The 15521-nt window shown below is 36.9% G+C and overlaps 1 protein-coding gene across 1 annotated transcript in view; it reads right to left on the reverse strand.

Moving 5' to 3' along the window:
• Positions 1 to 15521, reverse strand: part of TRPC4 (transient receptor potential cation channel subfamily C member 4) — a 217997-nt gene that overhangs the window by 11381 nt on the left and 191095 nt on the right. Inside the window, exons 7-8 of the mRNA XM_007960191.3 lie at positions 10017 to 10212; positions 5855 to 6049 (exon numbers count right to left, since the gene is read on the reverse strand). Of these exons, the coding sequence (XP_007958382.1) occupies positions 5855 to 6049; positions 10017 to 10212 (391 nt within the window). The remainder of the gene's footprint in view (positions 1 to 5854; positions 6050 to 10016; positions 10213 to 15521) is intronic.

Raw genomic sequence — 15521 nt, forward strand, 5'->3', positions numbered from 1 at the left:
TCTAGGAAAAATATTTTGGAAGAAGTGCTCTTTAAGTTGACACTTTTCTTTGCAAACTACATCAGAAGTCACTAGACTGTGTGTGGAATATTCCTTGGCAAGGTAGCTTTAAAAGAGAAGATGACGGCATACCTGTGTGCCACATTAGCATAATTCACAGTTTGCAGGTTCCTCCTGATCTGTTAGGACAAGACAATGGCAGTGTTTGGATCAGAGAACTCATGTTAAGGAGAAAGACTATCTAGTGAAAAACTGCTGCTGCTGTGAGGAATCTCTGGGATTTCAATAGAAGTGTCAGGTTCCTTTAGAGCAGGGAAGATTTTGCAGCCAGAAAAGAGAGGTCTCTGGAGAGTGAGCTGTGACATTTTCTCACTCTTATCTCCAGTTCTCTCCAGGTCCACTATGTAGAATGTCACACTCACTTCATGTAGCTAGTCCCTGCTGTCAATTTTCAGTGCTGTTTTCTCTCATTTCCACTCTGGTTTTGGTCTAGCAGTGAATTTTAAGCCCATGAATTATGCCTTTTAGTCTTTGCTTTGCTCCTTGAATTCCTTAAGCCACGCATCTTGCTGTGCTCTTCTCCTTTCACGAAAACTGAAAAGGCAAGGGGCATTCTGCGATGTGATCCCTTTACAAAATTTGCAGTTTGACTTCTTTGCAGATGGATCTACATATTGTTCTCTATAAACAGTCTTTCTCTACCCTTATAGCATACATCTGCTTACTGTTTTTCATGAACACATTTTCTAAGCATATCAAAATAATTCATGTGAAATGTCTGAATGTTGTATTGTCAAACCAAATATTCAGTAACTCACTCTTGAAATACCAAGAATATCAAGCAATTAATTTCTATATATCCCCAACGGGGAAATAAAGTTTCATCAAAAGGCCCTGCCAACAAATCTTGCAGCAGTAATTTAGGAAATCTGGAGATACTCATGGATGAAAGTTGTCATATCTGTAAGATTTGTCATTAGGCCTACTGAGTGTCCTAAAGATTAGGGAGCAATACATTTTGACAAACTGCCACTATAAATGAAGTCTGAGAGGCATGTACTATGAGCATTTTTTCTTTAGTGATGATAGCTGTTGCTAATCTATTCACAGTTTCTAATTCATTTGCAGTGACTTAACTGGGCATATTTCTGTGGCAACTAGTCAGGCTCGAATATTCCACCTGTATCTCAGGGCTGAGTGATGCTCAGTGATCTGCCAGATATCATCATGCCTCCTGTTCTTCTTACCATGTGCTTGAGAGAAAACCAAAAAGTGGAAGACATAAAACTAAGGAAGTTAAAAACATTTCTTATAATTTTATTGAAAGAGCTAGTATTTTTTTTGGTCTGGTATACTAACATATAAATGTAAACATTTCATTTAGAAACCTAGTCTGTGGCATTAAATATGTTTCACATTAATTAAATGCTTTGGGGAAGTACTGTATTATAATAGCATCTTTGTACTTGAATTAAATGGATCGGGACTTTTGGAGCAACAGCATGAAACCTGGTTTTGTTTTAGTTTAAATAGCTCAGATCTACTATGTACTCACACAAATTAAAGATTCAAAAACTTCAAAACAAATTGTGGTCAACACCAATGCTGTCTTGAATAGAAATGTCCAGTTAAAGTTATAAACTGGAAATGCTTGTTAAAATGGAGACTCCTGACAATTCTTGTATGCTATAAAATTTGAGAACAAATGCTTTAATAACAAGAAGGGTATTTGCTGATAAAATGAGGTTAAACAAAACACTTGACAAGAAGCAATATCAAAAAACACAAGTTAGAGTGTGTTTCTTATTTGGGTAGGCTGCTTTCATGGTGTTTTTTAATAGTCCAGAGATGAAGCATCTCTCAATAATGGGTTTGCTTTCTATCACAAATGTTGTGCTCAATAATAAAGCATTTCTGCTCCATTTATGTGTTCTCCCACAAAGCAGTAAAGTGAAAGATTAATTTACCTGGCACTCCCAAACACCCATTAAATGCAGTCCAGAGTTACACAGAAATATAAGTTAATGAGTTTTCAGAGCTAGTTGTATCAGTATTACTAGGACGCCGTAAATAGCACGATAAGATCATCAATAATGGGCTCCTAGAGAGTGGCCAATGTAGCAACCCTGAAGAGCACTGGTTTCCCAGGCATTTCCTGGGAACGTGAATGGAATGAGCACCAGGGTGACGTTTACGCAAAGGCTGGGTGACAAGTGTCAGCAAGTGAACTACAAATGGGAAGGTTACAGAAAAATACTTCAAAGAATGAATTCACTTGCAGTGTGACTTTAATTTTCTGCTTCAAAAATGCAGCATAAAGATAAGCAGGTTGAGGATAAGGGCAGAAGGTAAACCAGCCTGGTAAACAAGGGATTCTGGATACAGGAGTCTAAGAGGCAGCTGAAAACAATGATGATAGGATTTGCAAAGGCTGCTGAGAACAATCAAAAGACACAACAGGGAAGGTACTGCTTCATGCTCACCAGACTTCTCAGGGAAGTAAGAGAGGGCAATGGAAAGCAGTTTGAGCTGGAAAACGGAAGACCCGGCATTTTTCCCCTGCTCTGTCTCTAAGAGACCCTCAGACAATGGGCAAAGTAAACAGGTTCTCTTTTAAAAGAAATGGTTGAGCTAAATGATATCTAAGATCCCTTTGGGGTATAATGGTATATTCTAAGCCATGTGCTGGTTTCACAAAGTGACTGTTACTGTTCCTTAAATGTCACCTTTTAATTAATAGCTATTTGTGTATCTCATTGTCTTTGTATGTACACCTAATAAACTGTCAGGAGGATTAACCAAGTTGAAATCAATTCACAAAAAAATTAAATACTTTTCATATCACTTTCTCAGTTAACCCCTCTTTTAATAATACAACCATCTTAATTTATATCTCATTTATCTTATACATTTATTTATGTATTGTTTGAGACGGAATCTCGCTCTGTCACCAGGCTGGAGTGCAGTGGTGCGATCTTGGCTCACTGCAACCTCCATCTCCCGGGTTCAAGCGATTCTTCTGCCTCAGCCTCCTGAGTAGCTGGAACTACAAGTGCCCACCACCACGCCCAGCTAATTTTTGTATTTTCAGTAGAGACGGGGTTTCACCATGTTAGCCAGGATGGTCTCTACCTCTTGACCTTGTGATCCCAAAGTGCTGGGATTACAGGGGTGAGCCACTGTGCCTAGCCTTTCTTATAGTTTTATAAGCAAGAACTTCTTTACAAATTATACCTATCATTTATTTTCACATAAACAAAAAATGTATAAAACTCAACTAAGAGTAGGCATCCGAAAATCATATGTTCTTTTCATTCTGGAAATGCAGTATGGAGAAAGAGTAAATTTAGACAACATTGATGTTGATTGGACTGGTGCCTGCCCAAGGCTCTAGATTGGTGGAAAAGAGAGACATGACTCAGAATATTTTCCCCTTTGGCATAAATTCCCAAAGCATCCAAATACCCATTGTTGAATGTTAGTAAAATATTAATGGTGAAAAAGAAAAGGAATGGTTTGAGATTCTGATTAGTTTTAAATTATTTTGCTGTGCATCAGCTTGGAGCAAAAAATTCAAATATAGAGATAGACACATAAAAGAAATGTGTGGGTTTCTTTTGAGACCAGTAATATATAGCAAATAAAACTGTTTGAGAATGAATCACTACTTTAATAGAAAAGCCAATTGACTGAGAGCTCCTCTTTGCTTCTAAAGAATGATGGCAACATAACCCTTTCCATGAATCAACAGTGAGAGGACAGGAGGGAGGGTCGGAAGTCAAGCTTTTGGTCTGATTCTCCATTCGTTTTGTTGGCAGTACAGATGGATCTCTTAAAACATCAGAGCAGGACCCTGTGTTTTGTTACAAGTTTCCTGTTATCCTAAAAACCAAGATTCTCTCTGCCATTGCCTAAAATTAAAATATGAAATACGTATTTCTTTGGTGAGTAGGTTTTTTTTTTTTTTTGACCCAGAAGCTCTTTTTAAATCAGAATACTCTTATGAAAGGTAGTATATTATGACAGCATTAATCATCACCATCTTTTCTGAGATTGATTTAAAAATGCTTATAAATTTAAGGATGAGATGGTACAAAGGATAAGTATGTTTGATCTAGAAAGGAGTAAGCTGGAGTCTGGCTTCCTTGAAATCTTGTCCTGTTTACCTCAAGGGAAGCATTAATTATGTCTTGCATTTTTCCCATAGCCTTTTGCATGTGACTGCATGATAATGTTAAATATATTATATAACATATCTGTTTTCATTTCTGCGTCTCTCACATTAAAATTGGTGCCCTCAAAGATGGAACCCATGCCTTCGTACCTCTTGCCACTCCTCAAATTCTAGTTCAGTTATGGCAAGGGGGACACATGCAGTAATTGCTTATTAAATCTAAGCTATTACATTTATTCTAAAACTTTTAACACAAAAGTCAAATATCTGGAGTAAAATCATTTCCCTCCCTTCTAAGGTCAGTGTTAAAGTTCATAAATTAGTATGAGGATGGCAGGATAGGGCTTTGTCACAATCTGACTTTGGTTTCTAAGGTCAGATATGTTCGCAAACTGTAGTCCCCCAAATCTATGGGTAATAGTTTATGGGAAAGAATATAACTGCATCTCCTAATCACCTCTTTGTAACATTCACTTGCCAGTCAATTTCTCTTTGGAATTAGAGTTGTTACCGAGATGAGAGGAAAATTAATGCCACTGTCAGTGGGAGAAAGCTCCGTTTGGTGCTGATGACAATGCCTGGTGGGCAATGAAGTGAAAGAGTGGGAAGGGTTTCTTAGGGCATAGCAGTCACACACCATGTCAAATAAAATTGAAAACAAATTAATATTTTTTATTTTTAATTAATCTCAAATATTACTTGGTAATCCTAATATAACAACATTTTCAAATACTTCCAAAGCAATTTTCCTGAGAAGATCAAAGTGACTAATGAGTATCAGTGTGTTGATTCCCAAAACATCACTATGAGAACTTTCAAAATTAGAATGCAAAGTGAGGAAGGCGTGAAGAATGATTTGTCTTAGGTCAATGGTATGGCTGGACCAAAAGCTTAACGTGATGTATCTTCTGCTGGAATTGCTTGAAACCTTGACTTCTAAAATGAGGAAAGGGAAATATCATCTTCCAGTTTACCAGGAGCATGGTTCTGAGCAGTCTCTCTCTCTCTCTCTCTCTCTCTCTCTCTCTCTCTCTCTGTGTGTGTGTATATATATATATGTATATTTAGATGCCTAACTTCTTGGCATCTAATATGATAGGGAGTAGACGCAACATATTGAGTAATTAAACATGTTCTGGAATCACAGTTGACAGTTGGCACAGCATATTTAAGTTATAATATTCAGTCAATCATTTAATTGAGAATTCTTATCAAGCATAAAATGCTCTGTGTAAGGACCTATGTTAGGCACGAGGAATTTGAGGTCACTAAAACACATGCCCTGCCCTCACGGAGCATACAATCCAGAGGGGGAAACAGACAATGAGGAATAAATGCCACAAATAACCTGCTGTCACATTCTGGAAAGACCTAGAAGTCAAGGTACTAAGACAGAGTATACTAGTTCCCCATCCTTGACTAGCAGAACTTGAGGGCTGTGTGAAGAGCGGAATTTCTATTAAAATAGCAGTGACTGCCCTCAATGCAGGAAATGCACTTGTGAAGAAATCCTAGTTAATCAGACACTGCCTTGGTCATGGGAGATGTGCTATAAATGTTCATGACATGCAGTCGGTAAGAACAAAAAGGCTAAAGACCTGAACATGTTCATGAAAGAATACAAATACATTCAAATACACAATTTAGAAAAAGAGTAATACTAACATGCTGTGTTCTTACCCCTATTGTTCCAAAACTTTCTGGCTTCCTTCTCATCTGTTTCTTGCACAAGTGTGTCCAGATCCATTTGATCAGGTACCAGAGAGACTTGGGGCTCGGGATGACATTGAAGGGAGTAGGCAGAGTACCTCCTTCTTCAAAATAACTCATCCAAAGCTTTGTTCGTGCAAATTTCCATTCTATATCTGCATGGTCCTGAACAGGAGAACATGACAACTGATGACAGGTTCCTTAATTAATAAGGTACCATAAATTTCACAGACAGCCTGTAACCTGACTTCAAGCGACTCTTGGAACATTAATTAATATTGCTTCTAAAACCACCACTGACTCCCAGAGATAGTCATCTAAACATTTCAGATGGTGGCTTAACCTAGAGTAGTCACAGGTCTTGTGTCACTTCTCATACTTCCTTCTTCAGTGAAACAGACATCTAAAATAATTCCACGTGAAAAAGAGTGCAGTAATTAGTCATGACTGGAAGATTAGCTTGCATCTTCTGTACTGTAGGCTCACGTTAGCGCAGTTCCATTTGATTCAGAAATAGACTTTCTGTCTTAACCAAAGTCTTGTATTCCTGTTTCGATTAATGTTACCTCCACAGATGCTCATGACTTAGCTTTCAGTGTTGCCAGGAAAAGTCTTATTGGATATGTTTTCATGTGAATATTATTGCCCACCTTTGGCCAACGGAAATAAACACAGAAAGAAGTTCCCCTAATAAATGTAGAATTGGGCTTCTCTGACACACCATGGAATCTTGACCTAACTTTGGACAGATTTCACCAAAGAGCAGTATGGCCAGTGGTTGCCCACAATCCTGAGGCTATCCACTTCATCATGTATTACTCACTCCACTTTATTAACCTCCTGGGGAAACTTTGGAACATTTGTGGCCATTAGATTTGGGGCGGCCAGTCTCTTCTTAGAAACGTAGCCATAAGTCTGATTTAAGCAGAAAATCTGAGAAGTAGGAGGTGGTAGAGACTGGGCATACATTCATTTTAAGAATTCAGAATAGTTCATTGTAACCAGTTAATATCATAAACACGAACTCATATTTTACAGTAGGAGAATAATCCTCAACTATATTTCATTTTGATATTCCTTAACTGCTGTATGCTGATGAATAAGTTATACATACATTTCTACTCTGCACAACATGGGTTTTAATCCAGATACTGGACAGATTGTGCTTTGAACAAGAATCACCATAGCTAGAAATTGCGTGGCCTTATTGTTGCTAAGCGAATGTTTGATAAATGGGAACACAGAAGCTACAGTTTCTCTCCCTTTTCCCTTCCTCTTCCTTTCTTTTCTTATTTCTCCCTCCTTTCCTTTCTCTTTCTTTCTAAACAAGCTTATCAGTTCTGGCTGATTATGCTGCATTGGTGAAGAGAATTGTATATATTGTTTCCTGCAGGCATAGAGAATGGGACTCAGTAGATCTGGCTCAAGGAAATAAAAAGGCAATGACTTAGATAAAGCATTGGCCTGTGAATAGCTCCTTCTGATTCTCTGATTCCCAGGGAGTCTCAAATTATGTTATCTTATTGCAATCACTAAGCAAGTGCTTTCTTTGTTCATGATTTAGGATTTTAAGAGGGTCTATAACATAGTCTATGGTGCTTAGAAAATCTGGAGATAAAAAGTTCTAAGCTGGTGATGACTAGATCCACCTTCCACTACTCACCTTCTAACTCCTAGTCAACATTTGAAACTCAGCTTAAGAATCCTCTCTACTCAGAAGCCTGCTCTGCCTCCCATCAGTCCTGAGCTGCCTCCTATTTCCAACCCCAGTCAAGGTCCCCTCTTCCATACTTTCATGACATCCTCAAATTTCTTTTCTCAATATTGAAATTATTTATCGATTCTTTATCTCTATTATATCATTTTTTTGTTGTTGTTGAAAACGGGACTTTTTAATTCTTTGTATCCCTAAAATTAAGCATATGTCTGGTATATAGTTGGTTCACGATAAATATTTAATCAATGAACAAATGAGTGAATGGAAAACAGGCTTTAGTTGAGGCCTACATAACTGCTTCTGCCTTTCAACAGTTAAATTTTCCTTGTTTTTCAAGGTTTAACTATGACTCTGAGTTACAGTTAGCAAGAAAAAAAAGAAAGAAATAAAAAAAGAAAGAATGTAAAAGATAAAGAAGAGAAAGAAAGAGAAAGAAAGGGAAAGAAAGAGAAAGGGAAGAAAGGGAGGGAGGAAGGGAGGGAGGAAGGAAGGAAAGGAAGGAAGGACCCAGAGTATATTCTGCTATTCTGGGACAGGGGAAAGCAATGCTTGGCATGTTCATGCCTCAAGGAGGCTTCATGCATGGAGACCTGGAATCACATCTGTCTCAGGTTCTTAACGCCTGTTTTGTTCTCCATACTCTAAGGTTTGGGCTAAGTAGAAATAGAGAATTGAAGATGATTCTCATCTCTGTAATGAAGTTACCTAGAAAAGCATACCTCACAAAGAAGCAATAAAAAAAGTCATAATACTCTTAAATAGTGTTTTCTTCTTGATGAAATTGGGACATTTAATGTTTTAAAAGATCCAGGCCAGGCGCAGTGGCTCACGCCTATAATCCCAGCACTTTGGGAGGCCAAGACGGGCTGATCACGAGGTCAGGAGATCGAGACCATCCTGGCCAACACAGTGAAACCCCGTCTCTACTAAAAAAATACAAAGAATTAGCCAGGCGAGGTGGCGAGCGCTTGTAATCCCAGCTACTCAGGAGGCTGAGGCCAGAGAATGGCGTGAACCCGGGAGGCGGAGCTTGCAGTGAGCTGAGATCCAGCCACTGCACTCCAGCCTGGGCGACAGAGCAAGACTCCGTCTCAAAAAAAAAAAAAAAAAAAATCCAAATTGCTGGCAGCTTCCTTGTATCTAGCTTGATAATTAAAGGACTTCTAACTTCTTGTTGTTGCTGATGTTCTGGAAAACAGAACCCACATTTTGGCAATATGTTGATTAGGAGAATATAGAACTTCTGACACAAAAATTTAGAGTCTATAAAAATTTCAGATTGTAAGATGTTAAAATGAAATTCAAAGTATCCACAAATTCGGACATTAACCTCCAAATCCTGGGACCTACCTATTTCCAGAGGAATTATTTACGCATTTGGAATACTTTAGTCTGTGAATCAATAAATAAAAACCATCTATTTTCATGTTCTATGCAGTTTTTCGTCAGTGATGAGTGTCTTATGAGAAAAATGTGCCCCTCTAAAGACGGCTGAAGTAAAATTCAGAGTTTTGCTTGACAAAAACACAGTAATAACACTTCAGAGATTTAACCATAGATTCAAAGGTATAATGTAATGTAGTTATTTATGAAGAAAATGGGAAAACTATAATTATGTTTATAAAATGCTACTTGGCTAAGGTATAAATATGAAAGACTTAACTATATTTCATTCCACTAAGGGTTCTGATTTGCTGCTATTGCTAGTGGTCAGAGACGTATATCACTAGTATGTAAGTTCAAGCAGATAAGTTCGAGCTTTCTTTCTTGTGCATTGCTGTACTGGCGCCCAGAACAGTACTGGGCAACACAGTATGTACCAAGCAATTATGTGTTGAATGAATAAATAAATAACGTATGCTAAGTTGTTTCGATTCCAGAGTTTCAAAAAAAATGTATTGTGTTGCGTATTATCCTACAGAATTTAATACTACTTCTCTGAATACATTGCTTTCCCTGAGTTTTAAGAAATTGAAAATCCTATGGCTTCTCCCATCCCCAGACTCCTCTCTGGGTTATCTTTTGTATCTTCCCCTACAGAAATGACTTCGCTTATATGTGAGGGTGGCAGGTTAAATGGACTGACAGGAGGCAAAACCTATTGTATACTGCACAGAGATGAGTTGCTTGTTTGTAAGTCAGATCTCAGCTACTATTTCCCATAGCCAATGACTGCCTGGCAAAATGGATTTGGTTTATCTTTGTAATCATGTGTAACATGACAAAATCAGATTAACTTATAGCTACATATAGTGTGCTACTGCTCAGAAATTTCAAATTAACCATTGATAATTCTTATCTGTCTCATCAATGGCTAATTATAGATTTTATTTATGATGGTAAGAAGATGGAGTATAGCTGACAACAACAGATTCTAGAGGAAATATTGAATTAAAATAAAGCTGGTCAACTTACAGCAATCAGTTGGTAAGAATTATTCATCATAGCTATTAACATGTTGAGTAGAACAACCAGAGAGATGACATTGTATGTCCCAAACATGGTGGCACCAACAAACTCAGTAAATTCATGCTGTGCTTTGACATTGGTCACATATAAATTGATGAGTCCAAATATTGACCAAAACAGGGACTGCAGTGTCTCAAATAACCTGTAATAAAGATAAAATGATACTAATAGCTATATTAATGGAATAATTATACGTAAGATATAACAATAAAGCTTGGCGCTATTATATATAAAATTAAACATTAATATCAACAGTAAAATAACCTTTTAGGACAATTATAAAATTAAATGATAAAAAGAGTGAAAGAAAACTGTTTTCCTCAAACTAGTAGAAATGGTGAACTTAAGTTTCCCAAGAGCTTTGAAAGCTAAATTTAGTTTCTTAGGGCAGAGAGAGGCAAATGTGGCATGGGTACTGAGTTAAGAATGGTTTTTACTTTCTCAAATGGTTGGGGAAAAAAATCAAAAGAGTGATATTTTGTGACATGAAAATTATGTAAAATTCACATCTCCATATCCATAAATAAAATTTTATTGAAACGCATCCATTCTCGTTCATTTATTCATTCCCTATAGCTTCGTTGGTGCTACAATGGCAGAAGAAAGTAGTCACAGCAGAGAGCATATGGCTCAGAAAACCAAAAATATTTACTATCTGTTCCTTTTCACAGAACATTTGCCAGTCTCTGTCCTAGGGCACTAAGTCGTCACTAAGAAATGATAGATCCCAAATTTTAGGCTTTAAAAAAGTCTTGTTCTTTTACTGATTTTGCTTTGGGTGTAGGAGAATTGAGAACATTATAATTATTACAGATCTCCATGTTTACAGCTAAAATTGGACATATTGTAAGATGGCAAAGAGTCTCAGAATGCTTAGATAATAAAATGTGGTGGGTTTTTGTTTTTTTGGTATTTCAAGGAACATTTTATGTATTCTAGCCAATGAATGAGCTCTGGCTATTTGATTGAAAATAAATAACTTGCTCCAAAAAATGAAATAAGCTGAGGAGTATCTGAACCCAAATGGAGAATCGTTTGTTTCAAAGCGACCATAATAATACACTAATACAGTGTAAAAAATGATAATAGAGCTTTCATACTTCTTGATAAATCATTAAAATGAGACTATTGAAATTACAAAAATAAAACGAAAACCTTCTCATACCGGGCATGATGACTAAGGAGGTAGGATTTCTGTCTGTCGGGAGATTAGCATTAGATTGGAATGGTGTTGCAGAACCAAGTCAATTATGGCTTCTGGCAACTCTCAGCCCCAGTACCATTGTCCCCTGTATGCCCTTTTACGGAAAGATAGTGCTTGTGTAAGATTCTGAGCTCCTCAGTCAATGCCTCTGTGGATTAAGTCAATCATGGTCAAGTGACCCAAGGACAGACAATTCATATAAGGCCAGTGGCCTGTGGCATGTACTAAGGCAAAAATGATCAGAATTCTCCTCTAGACAAGTTTGCCTTAAAAATATCAAGATAATTGCCCAAAGGGGTTGAGATGACAGGGGTTATGATGTGGAGTCAGAGTCACTGGAATGACAGGATGCCAAGGGTCTGAGACAGCACAAACTAAGAAACAGATAATTGAGGATGAATAAGCCAGACAATAAGTAAACTTGGAATAAGGATGAAGTAGCTGACTCACTTTAATGCTGACACACAGAGTAACAATCCCATGGCCCAGCACTATGTCAACTCCGGCTCTTCCTAAAGCTGGGGCTTGCTCTAGGTTCTGCCCTTGCAAAGATAAACCCTTACTCAGAAGATTGAAGGGCTATAATTCTGTGCATGATTTTTATAGCAAAATGCCTGTTACTTGAAATAAGCCATGAATTCTGATGCATATAACCAGGAGATTCTAACTAAATATGCCTAATTGGCATTCAGGATGGAAATTGCTTTTTTAAAAAGGTAAAAAAAATTTATATTTTTAATTGAGCAACTAATTTTAAGATATAAAATTAACTATTTATTTTCTAGAACTGTAAAACGATGGAACAACAGATTACTGTGAAGCAGAAAGAGCACTGATCTGATCAACTTTAGCCAAACTGATCCTTAAATGGGATGCTGTACATTCATTCTTAGAGGAAAACCCAGTTGCCAGATTCCAACAATGTTAGAGAGAGTTAAATCTGGCTCATCGGCCCTAGACAAAGGCCACTAAAGCCACTCTTTGAAAGTTTCTCAGGAAAAAGTAAATTTGGCCCATGGCCATGAATTCTTTATTTTTAGTAACTTTAAAGACAATTCTAAAATTAATACAGTGTCCTTTGGATTTAATGTGAAATAATTGTATTCTTTCTTTCCAAATAGTGTATTTTCTCATTGTGAGTATACACATAAAAATCAGCTGGTTTTCCTGACATGAATAGCAATTTAAGGAAAGTTATAAGTTAAATATTATAAGTTATAAAATATATTGTGTAAAATGTTACCACATAAATCCCGTTACAGGTTCTTTTTCAAATAAAAACAATGATGCAGAATAAACGGCTTATTATTTTGAATAGTATACATTTGCTCCTGTCTAAATACTAACTACTAATCTTAGGAAATATTAGTAAACACTTTTGCAAAATATTTATTGATGTTTAAAAAAATTTAAAGGGGAAAATTCTAAATAAAGTGACATTTCATGATTACTTATGGATTCTTTCTTTCTTTGATTTTTCTTCTTTCAGTGGAATAAGTCAATGGTAAGGATTAAAGACTAGTTCCACTTAACTAAAATATATTTACTTCTCAGAGGAATTAAGACCCTGGTCTTAAAGTGTTTCTCAGTGAATTGTTCAGATAATAGGTGGATTTGTAAAAAATCGGTCTGGGTTAACATTTCAAAGCCATTGCTTTCAGAAATGTTTTTATCATTATTAATTCCCAAAACTATTGAGACCAACATTGCCCATAAATTGAAGGATCCTTACTTAAAGCATCACATCTCAGAATGCCTTTATGTGACTAATATTTTTCTTGTTCTGTGGTAAGATATGAACTGAAAACTCTCCAAGATAATGCTACAATTTAATTAAGTGACTTTTAGTACAAAACTTGGGTCAAAGACTAAATTCTAACAGTCTGTATGGGTGGACCGAAGTCCTGCTTTCCTAATGATAACATTCTGTCTCTTGCTTTGAATGTATTGCTCAACATCTACTTTATATAATTAGCTTGTTTCCCTGATTATATATTTACAGCCAGAAAAACTGAATGTGTAAAATGTAATATATTCCACTGTTGAAGGTTTCCTCTATCCCATGGGACTAAAACAATGAGCAAACATAAATTAATAAAAATTCATCTGAATATTTTATCTTTAGTTTATAAGCAAAAATGTAATATTAAAATAATGTATGACTCCAACTGGCCAATTACAACCATTGGGAATACAGCTCCAACATATATAAAAGGGCTTTGCTTAATGAGACAATACCTGTCACAAAGCCTGTGCCCCTCTCTTCATAAGAGAGTACCTTGCCAGGGGCTAATAGCTTAAAATTGCACATACAGTAGTTTCAACAAGTAAATATTCTGTATCTTTTGGTAACATGTAGTTCTCGGGGTATTGAGAGAATAACCTGGAAAGGAACAGAAAGAAGTATCTGTTCACTGGTGGTAAACTGCATGAAGTCGCATAGAAGACATGGATCACAGCCTGACACTGGGTGTTCACAGCTAGGGAGAAGATCAGAAAAGGCCTCCTGGAAAAGGTATATCTGAGGTAAGATTTGGAAAAAAAATTGCCAAATGGAAGGACAGAATAAGGACATTCTCAAATAAGAGAAGAAAATAACATATTTGGAGATTTATATTTATAATCCATCAGGAAATATTGAAGAGTAAAATATTGCTGGGGGATTGAAAGATGAGACAAGAAAAGGAAGTGATACAGAGGATGTTCGTCTCCTTCAAATACCATGTTGAAATGTAATCCCTGATGTTGAAAGTGGGGTGTAGAAGGATGTGTTTGAGTGATGGTGGTGGATCATGGGTTGCTCACAAAAGGCTTAGTGTCATTCTAGGAGCAATTAGTGAGTTCTCACAAGATCTGATTGTTGAAAAGACCTCTGCACCTACCTCCCTTGCTTCCTTCCTCTTTCCCCCTGTGATGCCTGCTTCCCACTTCCCTTAGCCTTTCACTGTGAATGGAAGCTTCCTGAGGCCCTCCCCAGAAGCAGATGTTGATGCTGTGCTTCTTATAGAGTGTACAGAGCCATTAACCAAATAAACCTCTTTTCTTTGTAAATCACCCAGTCTCAGTTATTTCTTCATTGCAGCAAAATTGGACTAAGACAGGAGGCAGGGGACAGACAGATCAATGAATGATCTAAAACATCAAGCTAAAGAATGTGGCAGTATCCTGTAAGCAATAGGGAAACCATTTTGGCACTTTAAACAGAGGACCCTCAGATTTTGGTTTAGAAATATAACTCAGGAAGCAAGACGGAAGACATGAAATAAGGCAGAGACCAGGGGCAGGGGTACTTAGATTTGGGCATGAGTGGAGAGCAAGGGGAAGACAGTGCCAAGATAATAAGAGTGGGAACAGACATTTGTTTACTGACTACACATGGAAGAGATGAGAAGAAGGTAAGATCTAGAATAAGATATACATTTTTGATGTAAGTTTCTGGGTGGACTATGGTCATGTTGACTAAGAAAAGGAATTAAGCAGGAAGAAGAATATGTTTTAGAGGGACTATGATAAATTCTCTTTGATTGAATGTAAGTCTTCAAGAGGCATGTCTAATAGACAGCTGAATATATTGTGCAACCCAAGGATAGAAATTGGTGTTAGTAATATAAATATGGAAGTCATGTCTTAGACATATAGAGCCAGTTCCAAAAGCGTAAATGAGTTTTCATAGGGGTGTACTGTTAAAAGGTTCTCAGGTTAGTATGCTAAGACATACTACTATTTAAAAGCAGTAATGAAAATAAAAAATTATCAGAATAAAGTTAGGGTTAGGGTTAAAGTGAGAAAGGCTAGAGAAGTAAGATTTGAAGTGAAAAGGGTAATAATATGGAATTTAAAAGGGGACAAGATTTCCAAAAAGGGAAGCATTAAACAGGGACAAATGAAGCAGACACATTAAGTAACATGTGAGCAGATAAATGTCCATAGTTAATGGTGATAAGAAGGCTCTAGATGATAATTTTTAGAGCAGTTTTAGTGGAATGATGGAAGCAGAAGCCAAATTGTAATTGGATGAAGTCTGAGTGAGAGGTGAGAAAATAACGTATCTTGCATAGGCTTATTTTAGGGTTACTTGGATGAAAGAAATGAGAGAAACCGGAGTGGTAGCTAATGGGAAATACTGGGTTCAAAATTTCTACAAAGTTTGAACCTGAGTGGAAGGAATAATAGAGATGAAACCTTATGAGAGGTATGTGAGAGATAATCCTCTACCATTGCCAATCATGACAATAAGAGTAGCTACC

This window comes from Chlorocebus sabaeus, chromosome 3, assembly GCF_047675955.1.
Source record: "Chlorocebus sabaeus isolate Y175 chromosome 3, mChlSab1.0.hap1, whole genome shotgun sequence".
Lineage (NCBI taxonomy): Eukaryota > Metazoa > Chordata > Mammalia > Primates > Cercopithecidae > Chlorocebus > Chlorocebus sabaeus.